General features: G+C 41.2%; 2 protein-coding genes across 10 annotated transcripts in view; one reads left to right on the forward strand and one right to left on the reverse strand.

Moving 5' to 3' along the window:
• Positions 1-14,588, reverse strand: part of CENPP (centromere protein P) — a 240,311-nt gene that overhangs the window by 145,998 nt on the left and 79,725 nt on the right. The gene's annotated exons all lie outside the window — the stretch shown is intronic.
• On the forward strand, positions 1,123-7,478 carry OMD (osteomodulin). 3 transcript variants are annotated; one of them, XM_069968880.1, is made up of 3 exons: positions 1,123-1,278; positions 3,532-4,505; positions 6,196-7,477. In XM_069968880.1, exons 2-3 carry the CDS (start codon positions 3,578-3,580, stop codon positions 6,525-6,527), a joined length of 1,260 nt encoding a protein of 419 aa, XP_069824981.1. In that variant the 5' UTR covers positions 1,123-1,278; positions 3,532-3,577; the 3' UTR covers positions 6,528-7,477. The 3 variants fall into 3 exon arrangements, with proteins under 3 accessions (XP_069824981.1, XP_069824982.1, XP_069824979.1); XM_069968881.1 differs by lacking the exon at positions 1,123-1,278 and adding an exon at positions 2,148-2,312 and having other exon boundaries at positions 3,557-4,505; positions 6,196-7,478; XM_069968878.1 differs by lacking the exon at positions 1,123-1,278 and adding an exon at positions 2,148-2,312 and having other exon boundaries at positions 6,196-7,476.

A 14,588-nucleotide genomic window follows, 5' to 3' on the forward strand; every position in this document is an offset into this window, starting at 1 on the left:
GGATAGAACCTTGTACTCTGCCTCCTGTGTCGGAGAAGAGAGAGATAATAAATGGATAAATGTGAACACCTGAGAAACCGGAGCGGCAAACAGAGAAAAACCAGTCCACTGCCCAGGCAGCCAGGTAAGGAAGGCTACGCTGGTCTGGTGGGGCGTAAAAAAGAGAGAGGAAATTCCGTAGTCGTCCATAACTCGTGCAGACAAATTCAAAGGTGGGGAGAGAGTGAGCAAAAGAAGAGGGTGAAGGGGACTAGAAAGAAGAAAATGGTGAAGCCAAAGAGCTCTCTAAAACCCAAAAGGACAGGAGTCAGAGAGATTTTTAAGGGCAGTAAGAGGGTAAGGAGGAGGCCTGCAGAAAAGTCATGGCTCTGAAGTTGCCAGCCTCAGACCATATGCAAAAGGTAGGATCTTGCATCCCTGGGAAAAAAGGCGGGATTAGGGAGAATGGGAAACAACGGGAGGGAAGGGGTGCCAGAAACCCGGCAGACAGGTGTTTGTGGCATATTTTAAGCATAGGTGTAATTGTGGGGTGGGAGCCTAGCAAACGGGCTGAGGCAGGAAGCCAGGGAGCGGTCAGAAGAGATGCAACATAGTATTAGTAGAGATTAGGAAATCCAATCCCCCTCCCCCCACCTTGGGATGGTAAAGTGTAGTTTTAGCTAGCAGAGATGTTTTGTGAGCCCAGATAAAGTGAAGGTAGGACAGGGGTATGCTAATTGGCTTGGATTAAGAGTATCCAGGGAAGCATGTTCATTATAAAGATAGACCAGGGAAATGTTTATTAAATACACTGTACACTGGCCTGATATGGAAAGAAACAAAATGCCAGGAATGCCCAACATTATAAATAATCTGTAAAATTATGTCCTAAGTTGAAACTACACTAACACGTGACCAAAATGCAATGCATTCTTGTAATATTTTACTTTGGGCTAACAAACACGCTTCTTGGTCATAAAAACTTGCCCAGGCAAGCCATCTACAATTACCAATCATAGAAGATGAAAAAAGAAAAACAATTTTGCTTTATCCACTAATGTCAACCAAGCACTGGACAGGGTTTCCACCTAAGCTATACCCTAAAGCAATTGACATTATTTTTTCTTACAGTTCTTGTCAATGTCAAATCACATTGGTCTTAAGGATCCCAAGGAAGGGTATATATTACACTGAGCAGAATCCGGCGCCAAAACATTTGGCAACATCTAGTGAATCTAGTGGCACTATCTGAAAAGTCACTGAGCAGGACATCGTGAAAGTTGACCTCTACCTTGTAAGGTATTTTTATTTTATGATTACCATTTCATTTGTGTTTCTCATGTTTAACAATTTGAGACCTGTCAAGGTACATAGATGCCAAACTTTAGTGCATGAAGATATATTTTTGCCTTTGCCCTGGTCATTACTAAGCACAACCATGCTATTTTCCGTTATCCTTATAAGAGAAGCCATATATTTTTTTTAAATCTTAGGATCAACATAAGAGCAGATAAGATGGACTATGTGCTTTCTATGTGTCTAATATCCCATAAATATGTATCCAATAATTATCCTATAACCTGTAGCCATGAGTACAGTTCATGTGTAGTTTGGAGTGGATGGACTTTTTATGGCAGCCTGTATTCATCATATAGCCCACTATTTTCTTTGTACTACATCCAACTTTAAATTGGCGCAAAATAACAGACACAATTGGAAATGAATGGTTTTGGCACTACGTGGGCATGGAGGTATGGTAAAGGTATGCCCAAATGCTGCCTTAGTTTTAAAAAATATGCTAGAATAATTGCTGGTGAAAAGCAGGCATTTGCTACAGCATGAATACTGCATATCTAATCATAGAAAGTATCTGGCAATGAAAAATGAAAATGAGCTGTAGAGTCCAAAGTCAAGTTCGAGTGATGCTCTGGCAATGGAGCAATGTGTATTTTATGTGCATATTCCTCTATTAAGATTTTTTTTTTTCTTCTGGGAATTTCTTGCCACACCTCAAACCGAAAATAAGAAGGGACACAGATTAAACCCACTGAACTCGGCCAAAATCACAAAGCATATACTTTTTTTTTTCTTTCCCCTCTAGGAGACTTACAATGAGAGGACACACATAATTTTAGGCATCTAAGTCAGGGCTCTTTGTGAAGACAGCTTTTTGCTAGTATAGGACTGCTGCTCTTCTTCAAAAGACAGTTCAGGCAATCTCTGAATCTAGACAGGGCTGGATTTTTAGCAGCATCCGGTGGTACATACTAAGAGGCTATATGCTCACAAGTCTTGCATCCCATTCAGAGAGAACAACGTGCACCCTTTCTCAGGTATGGCCACAATTTAAGTTTTATAATATGAGCCAGAGGGTTGTTGCTTCATGCAGGCAAATATCAATATCTTCTTGAACAAGAATGCTGCATTTAATGAGAAATTCTGCTTGCATGCCAGGTGTAACAGCTGTGGTTTATGTAAGAATTGAAACAAGCTCAAGTTTTATAAGTATCTGTGCATGGGGGCCAAAAACCCAATATATTCTAGTATGTCCTGTAAAATTGTTCAGCATTAACAATTAATGCTACAGGTCATGCAGACATATCTTACTGAAGCATTCCTCTTAGAAAAAATGCTTGAAGTGTTGTGCAAAGCTTTATAAGTGGGGTCAGCAGGCCAATGTTTGGGGCAGAGCAATCTTCTTTTGTCACTCACCTGTCAGACTATTGCTTTTCATCACACTTGGATGTACATGCCGTAGTCTAAGTAATATTAACAGCTCTAAAGGAATGCAAGTGGCTTACTTATACACTGCAGTTAATATATAATATATTTTATTGTGATCTATTAATCCACATAGGTCTGTATGGTATAATATATATAGTGAAGTGTCTATACTTACAAAAAAAAAAAGTTCAATGTCTTATGTGTATGAAATATGTAAATTAGGATGACCAATTGTATTTAAAGGGGTTGTCCACTTACTGACAACACCTTTAACTGTTTATGATCATTTACACTTTGCCCTTTTTACACATTAATCCTCAGAGGCAGGACTGTAACCTACCAGTAATAAGTAAAATTTATGTGTGTGTTTACAGTCCTGCCTCTAAAGATAAATGTGTTAAAATGGCAAAATGTCAATGATCATCAACAGTTAAAGGGGTTGTCTGTAAGTGGACAACCCCTTTAAATACAATTGATTATCCTAATTTACATATTTCATTGAATGCTTTTTTTTGTTGTTGTAAGTATAGAGACTTCCCTCTGAGTACAGTTTTTCTTCTGGTGTCTACAGTGAGCTGTGGTGGTCTGACCATAAACCTCAAAATTGACGAGTAGCAAACAAAGAGCTGAAAAGTCTCTTATGTTCTGTACGAATCTCTAAAACAAATACATGACTAATCTAGCCAAATGGTCTCTTATGAGAGCTATGACGAAAACAAGGGTACAAGAGAGCTGTTCTACTCAAACCATATGGTGGCTATGTATTATTATACAAGGGGTAAGAGATGTTAAATTAACATTTTACACCTTTTTGTCTCCTTCTCTTAGTTCAAAACTATTATTCTATTCCAAGATCACACCCATTTCGGTTACCATGGATGTTCTCCTACGATTTCTAGTTCTAGCACTGATATGTGCACAAGGACTCTGTCAATATGAAGCTTATGACTATGACACAGATTATGAACCCCATCCAGATACTCCTCACCAGCCACCCATTCATTTTCATCACCATGATTACCATGTTCTAAGTGTACCCTATGGAACAGAGTGTGCAAGAGAATGCTACTGTCCCCCATCGTCGATAGTCAGCATGTACTGTGACAATAGGAAGCTCAAAACTATTCCTCAAATACCATCACGCATTCAACACCTATACCTACAACACAATGACATAGAAGCCGTGACTATGAAGTCCTTCGTCAATGCCACGAATCTGATGGAAATTAACCTCAGCCACAATAAACTCAAGTCGAATAAAATTGAAACTGGCGTGTTTGCTACATCTCGTCATCTACATCAAATATACCTTAACAACAATGACTTAGAAGAGATTCCTTCATCTATTTCTTCATCTGTCGAAAGGATCTTCCTGGGTTCCAATAAGATTAACAAAGTAAGAGAAAACGACCTTCAGGGCTTAGTCAATGTTACCATGCTTGACCTCTGTAACAACCGTATCGATAACATCAAGGGAAGAACACTGAGCAAACTGACAAGGTTGATGCAACTCAATATCTGTAACAACAAGCTGCATTCAATGCCTGCGAGCCTTCCAACATCACTCATGTATCTGTCACTGGAGAATAATTCAATTTCCAATATCCCAGACAATTATTTTTCAAACCTTCCAAATATGGTTGCCATTCGGATGTCGCACAACAAAATTGATGAGGTCCCTTTGTTCACGTTTGACCTTCCCAAACTTATGGAATTGAACCTGGGCCATAACAAACTAAAGCGCATATTCTATGTCCCTCGATCACTGGAGCACCTGTATCTGCATGACAATGAATTTGAGAGTAAGTAGTCACTATATGTATTCTGGTTTCAGTAAGGAAACACATTCCTTGGGATTAAACCCCGTCATTTAGAAATATCATGATTAATATCTGTCCTAATTAGCTAAAGCAATTTTAAGAATATTTTATTTAGGATATCAAAAAACGATAAGATATTATATATGTATTTTCTGCGAGATTTATAGGGTGTATTGAAGCCAAGCTGGTTCTTAGAAATTTAAAATGAACATTTCAATATCCTATTTTTGCTTTGTCTTTCTGTGCCTTGGCCCCAATGAAAACCCATCCTACTCCTGTACTTTGGCTGACCTGACTTACCACATGGGCTTTACGCATCATAGAAACCAATTAGATTTCTCCATTTGCCTTGCTTATAATTCAGATTTAGATGAGGCTTAGTTATGGAAGTACAGAAAGTGGTGCCTCATACAAGCATACATGAGACTTTTAAAAGGGGTCAGCCAGGAAACTGAAAATGTATCACTTTTCTTTGCTTCCCAGCAGATCACATCTGGGCGTTTCTTAGTAAACGTTATACCAGGGAAGTGGAATCTTCAATCCTCCAGCTGTTGCTAAACTATCATTTTCGCCAAGGCTTTGGCATTCAATGTCCAGGCATGATGGGATTTGTAATTTTGCAACAGTTGAAGGGCCGAAGGTTCCCAATCCTTGCCTTATACTAAAGTTGGCCAAAGCCACATATTCAGCCTCAAGTATAAGGTGTATGTAAATCTTCCGACTCTCCATCAACATCATCAAGAGTTGGGAGAGCTGGATTTTTGTCCCTTTTTTCCACAGAGGTATAAGCTGGTGTCAGAGGAGGCTGGCTGAAGCTTACCCAACATTTAGCTGTGCCAAACATTTATATGTAAAGGGAGAACCGGAGAGATAATTGTTAAAGGTAGTCCAGAAACAAAGTGACAGCCTATCCACAAGATAGGCTATCAATAGTTGATTGGCAGGCTGCCAACATCAGGCACCCTCATGATCAGCTGTTTGGCACCCACACTACAAGGAGAACGGAGCCAAAAGCCTTTGGCTTGTAGTGGTGGTGCCTGGTTGAAGTGAATAGGCCAAGGCTGCAGTAACCTAGTGCCATCACTACACACAGAATGGAGCCAACAGCTCCCGGCCTTGATCTCTCTGTAGCACAGTCCCCTGGATAGGCTGTCAATTATTTTATCCTGGCCAACTTCTTTAACTTTCAGCTGACGTAACTAAAAATATGCGGCCAGCTTAAAGAGAAACTATCAACAGGTTAGAGTCCCTATCAGGCAAAATATGCTGAAAATGCACTTGTAGCCCTGCTCCCAGTGCACAAAAGTATCTCACTAGCATATTAAGGTAAGAAACTTACCTTCATCCTTAGGGTCTTATGCCCTATAGGGACATATCAGCAGGTTAGAGGCTTCTATCCTGCTAACAGTTACCTTCTAAGCCATATACCTCCTCACTTGGCTTGAAGTGAGGAGGGAAAAACTGAGGGAAAAACTATGCCCAATGTAGGCACAATGTTACTGCAATGTGATGTGTACACTGGCTGCTGTGTGTAGACATGGCTCTGCCTTAATTCAGCCACTGCCCTACTATCTGAGCGGCACACCAAGCCACCTGTAGGGACTGCTTGCTGTTATAGTTTCTTTTAGAAAAATGTGAAAATTTTATAATCGAATTATTCATTTTCTTCCAGCAATAAACATAACCCTGATGTGTCCAGTAATGGATCAATTACATCGGCTAACCTACTTGCGTGTGGACCAGAATCGACTGAAAGGACCTATAAGCACATTAGCCTTCCTCTGCTTTCCTCACATTCATAGCATTTATTATGGGGAACAGAAGCATAGAGCTGGCAACGATCAGGCGCGCCTCATCGCTCCCTACCCACTACCAGACTACGCAAGGTATCACGAGGATGAAGATGATGATGAATTCCCACAGTATCACAGAGAGGAGCATGGACCAATTGCAGAGGAGGAAGAAGATGATGAAGATGAAAATGACTTTCATGACTACTACTAAATAGAGTTTGGTTCAAATATTTAGCATAAAGTGATTATTTCTTAATGCTTTCACCTTTATTTTGTTTAGGAAAAAATGTTGCTTTTTATTTCTTGTGGTTTCAGGAGCTCTCTCCTTTATTTACATTTATTATAAAGTAGGAAAAACTGTTAAAGGAGAAGTCCCAACTATGACATCTGCAGGCAGGCAGGGGTGGGTGTGACAATAAAAAACAACTTGACTCACCTGTCCCCCGTGCCTCGTAGCGCTCTGCTAGCTGCAATGTCACAACCCTGAGTGACTGTCTGCTCAGCCAATCAGTGACTGAGGTGGGACACCACCCCAGTCACTGACTGGCTGAGCAGGCGAACGCTCAGCCGCGTTGTGACGTTGCTGCTGCAGGAGCCGGATACTTAACATACTCGGTTTCCTGCAGAAGATGATGTCTGGCAGTGGCGGAAGAGACCCCGTTGATGGCGCTATAAGGCACCGGGGATGGGCGAGTTAACTTGTTATTTTCACACCCACCCCTATCTGCCTGCAGACTTCAAATTTGGTGGGACTTCTCTTTAAAATAAATACAGACAGCCTAATGGGCAGACCAAGGCATAAGTTATTTTATAGATATGGAAACAAAATGGCATAACAGAACGGAATTGGCACAGCACAAACAAATTGCTTCCTTATTTTTCATACATGCCATTGGAGACATATTTGTCACAATACTCATATTATAAAATTTTAACAAAAAATAAATCTACTCAATCTATTGTGCTTGGAGCTGGAGAAACATGTGCTTAGAGATGGAGGAAGTGTGTGTGTTTGGGGTACAAGGGAGCCTGGCAGCACAAATGGTAGGGCAGGCTCTCTTGTCCATGTGTGTCTACTACATGGAAATTTGCTATTTTTAGGTAAAAACTAGTAAGTGCAAGTGATGTAAACTAGACATCCGGCATAGCCCCTTAACGACATCAGGCGTATACTTACGCCCTGATGCCGGTAAGGACGTTCAGAGCGGGGCCGCGCGGCGCCCCCGCTCTGAACCGCGGTGGTCCCGGTTGACACTTGTAGCCCGGGACCGTAGGTATTAGCGGGCACGGTCCGATCACCGTGCCCGCTAATACAGTAATCAGATGCAGCTGTCAAACATGACAGCTGCATCCGATTACCGGATTCAGCTGTTCCCTGGTGTCTAGTGGCGGAGATCGCTCCCCCGGGATGTTATCCCGGAGGAGCGATCTCCGTTTCTGAAGCCGGCCGGGGACCGCTCCAAGATGGCGCCGTCCCCGGCCCGGCTGCAGCAGCCGGAAGTAAACGAGTGCCTATCTCATGGATCTCTGCAGCATATCTATGCTGCAGAGATCTCTATGAGAGATCAAAGCACTTATACTAGAAGTCCCCTAGGGGGGCTTCTAGTATAAGTGTAAAAGTTAAAAAAAAAATGTTGTTAACAGTAAAAAGCCCCCTCCCCTAATAAAAGTCTGAATCACCCCCCTTTTCCCAGGTTATAAATAAAAGTAAATAAATAAATAAACAAACATGTTTGCTATCGCCGCGTGCGTAATCTCCCGAATTATTAACTAATCACATTCCTGATCTCGCACGGTAAATGGCGTCAGCGCAAAAAAATCTCAAAGTGCAAAATTGCACATTTTTGGTCGCATCAAATCCAGAAAAATTGTAATAAAAAGCGATCAAAAAGTCATATATGCACAATCAAGGTACCAATAGAAAGAACACATCATGGCGCAAAAAATGACACCTCAGAAAGCCCCATAGACCAAAGGATAAAAGCGCTATAAGCCTGGGAATGGAGCGATTTTAAGTGACGTATATTTGTTGACAATGATTTAAATTTTTTACAGGCCATCAGATACAATATAAGTTATACATGTTACATATTGTTTTAATCGTAACGACTTGAGGAACATATATAACAAGTCAGTTTTACCCCAGGGCGAATGGCGTAAAAACACGTTTCCCCCAAATAAACAAAATGCTTTTTTTTTTTCAATTTCACCACACTTTGAATTTTTTTCTGGTTTTGCAGTGTACTTCATGCAAAAATTCAGCCTGTCATTGCAAAGTACAATTAGTGACGCAAAAAATAAGGGCTCATGTGGGTCTCTAGGTGGAAAAATGCAACTGCTATGGCCTTTTATGCACAAGGAGGAAAAAACTAAAGCGCAAAAATCGAAATTGGCTCTGTCCTTAAGGGGATAGTCATAAGCAGCCTAACCACAGATTGATCATTTTCTTTGTATACATAGTGGTGTGTGTGCTGGACTCCTTAGATCATAGTTCAAGTATGCTACAAGAACAGCATATTTGAAACATGGCTAGTAAAACTTGAAGCAGCATAATGACAGGTTCCCTTTAACAACACATGTAAGGTGCACAGTCTAATTCTGCTGAACAGTCTATTTCTGCACTTATGTAAAGGTGCGGCTATGGAGTGGAACACCTGTATCTACTTCACAGGTGAGGAAAGACAGAAAATGCTCATAAATAGGTAGCTGTAGGCTACAACTTCCAAGTCGGCTACAACAGCCAAGTCGTGTGACAGCAAACTTTGTCTGGGTTGGGCAACCAAAATACTTTCTGCAACTTGTGTCTGTTGCATCACAGTTGTGATACGTTACAAGCCACAACACAACCAATTGCAATGTCCCAATGAGAAACTGTGATCCTTATGTTGGGCGCTCGTTCGCTCCTCGTTCCCCGCTCGCTGCCGCCGCTATTCAGCGCAGCAGCAGCGAGCGGGCGAGTGCGTGAGGGGCGGCGGGGAGCTGCCCGGGTGATCGCTGATCGTCCGGGCAGCCCATAGCATACAGCAGCGTCTGCTGCCAATGCTCCTATTCAACGGAGCGACGGCAGCAGATCGCTGCTATATCAGTCGCTTGTTTTTCAACATGTTGAAAAACAAGCGACTGCATCGATCAGCCGACATGAACAATGTCAGCTGATCGTTGCACTCTATTCCACGGGACGATTATTGTCCGTAGCGGGCCTTTAGACTTATAGACCTGCACTCCATTCCTTACACCTTTACTATTGCTGCACAAGTGGCATCTATCTGGGGATATTACTGTATATCTGATAGGGTCTACCACTCTCATTCGGCAATTTTATAAAATAAAAGTAGGAGGAATTCACAGACCAAACTTTAGACTTACTAAATTTTTCTGTACTACAGTATTAGTGTGACCCCAGATATGGCCAATATGTGAAATGGTTTTCATTGTGTACACTAGAATGATAAATGACCTTAGTCTGCAGAGGTCTATTTACCAGATCTCACTATAAAACAGTCTCCTGTATTACTCCTCTCACTGCCAAGGACATGTGGTCAAGTATTTTTGACCTTTCTGTGCTTTATTAAGCTTTTGTATGATACAAAGCCCAAGATATTAGGTAAAATAATCAGGGTGTACAATCTGTTGAAAAATGAAAAATTGTACTCCCTGATTCTATGGTTCTGGTAGACATGTTCACAAACTAGCCGGTATCTGCTTAAAAGAAGAAGATGGATATGGAGGTATATATATTTTTTTTAATTTGTCTTTGCTAAAATTGTGAAAATTGTCCTGGCAGTGCAAAGGTTAAAAAAGGTGGAATTTTAAAGTTTTTGCCACCAAATACTCCCTTAATGCTCTTTGGGCTGATTCGGATAAAAGAACTGCCCAGAGAGTATGGTCTGGCCTTTGCCAGATCGGTGGTCACTAAAGGTCCTATTACATGGAGGCTTTATAATCTGAACAGGCCGATATTTCCTCAAGTAACAGGTCCAGCAAATCATTTATGGGAATAAGTCGTTTCATCTAAAAAGGCCCTAAGGAGACACATTATCCCCTCATTATCCCTACAAAAGGAAATTCTTATTATATACATATATAATTCTATTCTATTCATATATTTAATTTCATACAGTAAATATGCTGTGATTCGTAATAAAGTTTTGCCTGTTAAGATGTTCGAGCCTTGCTTGACAGTTTATGTAATGTTAAATACTGATAAAATTCATAAAAATAATGAGATGTGTTTGCAAATTTTTTATAAAAAATTCAAGAAAAAATTTGTCCTAAAGCTTCCTTTTTGGACATAACAAAGTTTTGGAGTAAGTCTGAAAGAACATAACAGAGACTAACAATCTAAGGAGCTGGGGGTCCTCATAGCAAATGATGCTGTTGTGGTGGTGCCCAGGTGTGAGGCTCGACTGATCACTTGCTAGATGGTGAAGTGTGACTCCACTACAGTGTTGGTTGGTCAGGATATAGCTCAGCCAGATGTTAGGTTGTCGTGACGCCACTGCCGGTTGGGCACACAGGTATGGTGGCACACCTGCTTTTATTTTAGGGAGGCTGGCTATACCCTTTACCCGGTGGTTGGTGACCTGTCGGGCTGTGAGAAAGTCCCTTGGGCGCTTATCACGGTGGTCCGGAGTGGAGTTGTGACCCATCCGGACTCTCAGTACCACCACCCACAGAAAGAGGAGATGACCCAAGGAAGGTGCGATTACTGTGTAAGTGCTTAAGCAATAATCACTGAGTCCCGTTACCATAAATAAACTCTCTTTTACTTTAGAAATACTTGATACAGTGATATACAATGGACTTTTGATTTGATAACACACTTTGGACTTGACTGACAAGACTTATGGTGCGTTTACACAGGCAGATTTATCTGACAGATTTTTGAAGCCAAAGCCAGGCACAGACCATAAACAGGGAACAGGTCATAAAGGAAAGGCTGATATTTCTCCTCTTTTCAAATCCATTACTGGTTCTGGCTTCCAAAATCTGTCAGATAAATCTGCCTGTGTAAACACACCATTATGCTGAGAGTTTGAGAGGTAGAATAGCCGTGCTTGGTTGGTTGCATGCTGATATCCAATAGTTCATGTGCCACAATTCACACTGTGTGATGAAAGTCCAAGTAAAAGCATTGCGAGAGAAGTAGAGAGGAGGATGTCAAGAGAGTCCCAACCCAATGTAGTACTGTGCTCTGCCGAAACTTTAGAAGTAGAATAATTAGAATACTTGAGAGTAGAGAGAATACTTGTGCCCCTGTTTTGACCTCTTTAGTCTTTGCACCACCTATTGCCCACCAGTGTCGGGTGCCCGTCCTAGAAGGTGACACAAGCCCCAGACCTTGTTACCTGGGTTGAGCAGAGTGGCCAAGGTTTCCTGGTTACACCCGCGCTGCAAGATAGGGTATGTAGGCTTCTAGCAACTTTGCTCTATCCGGATCAGTTCCTCTTTCTTCAGGATCCTGCACTTTTAGACTTGTTCACGGCGTGGGCTGGAATGATCACTGACTTGTCTTCTCTGAGAGTGTTAAGCACTGCACAGTGTGTGGAAGTGTTGTGTGGAAGTGTTGCTTTCAAGAAGAGAGTGTCCATACTTTCCATGTGCATCTGCTTACTACCACACCTCAGACTACACTGTACTTTGACTTTAGCAGTGGACCTGGCATAAGCCAGGGCACAACGTGACTGATGTAGGGACCTTTCTGGCTTGTGTCCTTTTTGTACAGGAACTAGACTAAGACTCACTAACCCTTCCTCTCCCCATGTGACTGCCTTCTACAGGGTATGTAATACCTGCTGTGGGTGCGAAGAGAGTGCAAAGAAGGAGAAATAAAATAGGTAGAAAAAAGGTAAGAGCTCTCATTGGTGCACAAATCACAAACAACAATAACCCCTTGAGTACTACAGCTGTGCAATAATTAAGCATACAATATACATACTAGCGACATCTAGGGGCAAAACTTAGGTACAACCACTTTTACTTAGAGTACAGGCTTTTGCGAAGGGTGTATGCACTAGCAACAATCATGGTGGGACACCACACTGTGATCAATGGTGGCTTTCTTTCCTTGACAAACAATCTGGGTATCAGCTCCCTGCTTTTCAATTCTGTTTCGTGCCCTGACGTTCGACCCTGGCTATCGGGAAAAGCTAGATTCAGTCCTAGGAAATTAGGAGAAGTTTCCCAGAACTGGATCCAGCTTTTCCTGGCACCTGGGGAGAAGCAGCAGGGAGCGGGACAGAGTTGAAAGGTAGGAGGCTGATAAGCCGCTTGCTGACCAAATGAAGTGCTTCACTTCGTTTAGGCCGGGCATTCGCTTATCTCTAATTCCTAGGTCAGTGGATAAAGTGACTCTTTAGGTCAACTTAATTTCAGTTATTAACAATTCTGATTTTGCTCAAAATTAGGTACTTGATATTTCTGCGTGTCCAATATGGGGTGAGTAGAGGTGGCATAAGGACAAGAAACAAAGAATGGAGAAAAGGATGCAGGTTGGTGAGATGTGTGACCAGATATTTCCAGTAACAGGATGGCATACAAAACTAATGTTATAAACAACCGGTTTATCTATGATAGACTGATAGACTGTCAGCTGGAGTTGGAAAACACTGCAGTGGAGCTGTGCTCATGTTTCGTGTGACCGAGTTATGGCAATTAAACTTTTCAGGCTTATCAGGTTGCGTTGTCAGTGGACGCTGACCACTAATCTACTTCTATTATGCTCCTCAATAGTGCTGTTTTTGCGACTGTACCAATATTTATGTAGGTGCTCTGCAGTGACCCAACTCCGGCAGTTCATAACTGCAAAGCACTGAATGAATGTTCATGAAGAAGCAGTGGGTAGGCAGATCGATGCACTGACAGGTAAGGTATCGCCTCTCGGGGCACTAAGGCACCTAAATAGCATATTTATAAAAATTACCATTTCCCAAACCGAGCCCAGTGGAGCAAAAAAGTAGATTAGTGGTCTGCCTGGTTAGGTTCTTCTAACCTGCTGTTAATTTCACTTCAAGTGAGGGAAACTCACTGGGAAACACTGGGAAACTCATTTTATTTAATATAAAAGTAAAACAACCTGGGTAGGAGCGGTCACCCACTACAAGTCAGCTGCTTCTTATTACTCATAAAACACACTGCAAGATTCCTACTGACTCTTTTATGGTTGGTTCCAATCCATGAATCATGCAAGTCAGACCCATAAAAACATAAAAAGTACAAGTTTGCCCACAATCCAAATATTCAAATGTGGAAAATGAGATTTATTACAACCTAACAAAAGTCTGGAAAGTATCTTCGGGTTATTTAAATGAATATTTAAAAGTAGTCTTTTACAGTAATAAACAGCGTAGTGTTTGCAATGAAACTGTTTATGCCAGTAGACACTACATTAAAACTATTTAACTATAAAAACTGGTCGGGAGATAGAGAGGGGAGAAGGCGAGCTGCAGTGTGTCTGCTTTCCGCTCTGAGGGTGTGTTCACACCTACAGGATATGCAGCAGATCTGCAGCAGATTTGATGCTGTGTTCAGTTATTTAAATGAAATCTGCTGCAGAAAATCAGCTGCAGATCCTGTAGGTGTGAACGCACCATGAATATATATATATATATATATATATATATATATATATATATATATATATATATATTCATGGTGAATATATATACCCGAACTAATTGGGAGATAGAGTTAAAAAATAAATAATAAATAAGAGTCTGGCTCATAGGAGCCCATTATAAGTCAGACTTTATATATATATATATATATATATATATATATATATATATAAAGTCTGACTTATAATGGGCTCCTATGAGCCAGACTCTTATTTATTATTTATTTTTTAACTCTATCTCCCAATTAGTTCGGGTCTGAACGCTCAGACCTAAGCCGATCAAAACTTTTCTCATGTCTCTATGACATGTGAAAAGTTTTTTTTTTTTTATAACAACAGGTACACTTTAAGTACTTAGAATAATAACAACAACTGTTTTGTGGCCCATTATGTGCATGTTTGTTATGGGCAGAAAGACATTTGCGAGCAATGATATACCGCTGATCTCCCGCATGATAAGCCAGGATCGGCACAAGCTCCTTTCCCTGTTTATTCCTCAGAGGTCATGGCCTGCAGTGTGAGGGCGCTAATGCATGGCCCTTAATATGGTCTCCAAATCTGACATATATCAAAGCCTATTAACAAAAAAAGTAGAAAAAGTGAAGCAAAAGAACAAAAAATACTCTTGGTCCCATCAAGTAGTTTATGAACGTTTTG

Source organism: Dendropsophus ebraccatus, chromosome 4, assembly GCF_027789765.1.
Source record: "Dendropsophus ebraccatus isolate aDenEbr1 chromosome 4, aDenEbr1.pat, whole genome shotgun sequence".
Taxonomy (NCBI): domain Eukaryota; kingdom Metazoa; phylum Chordata; class Amphibia; order Anura; family Hylidae; genus Dendropsophus; species Dendropsophus ebraccatus.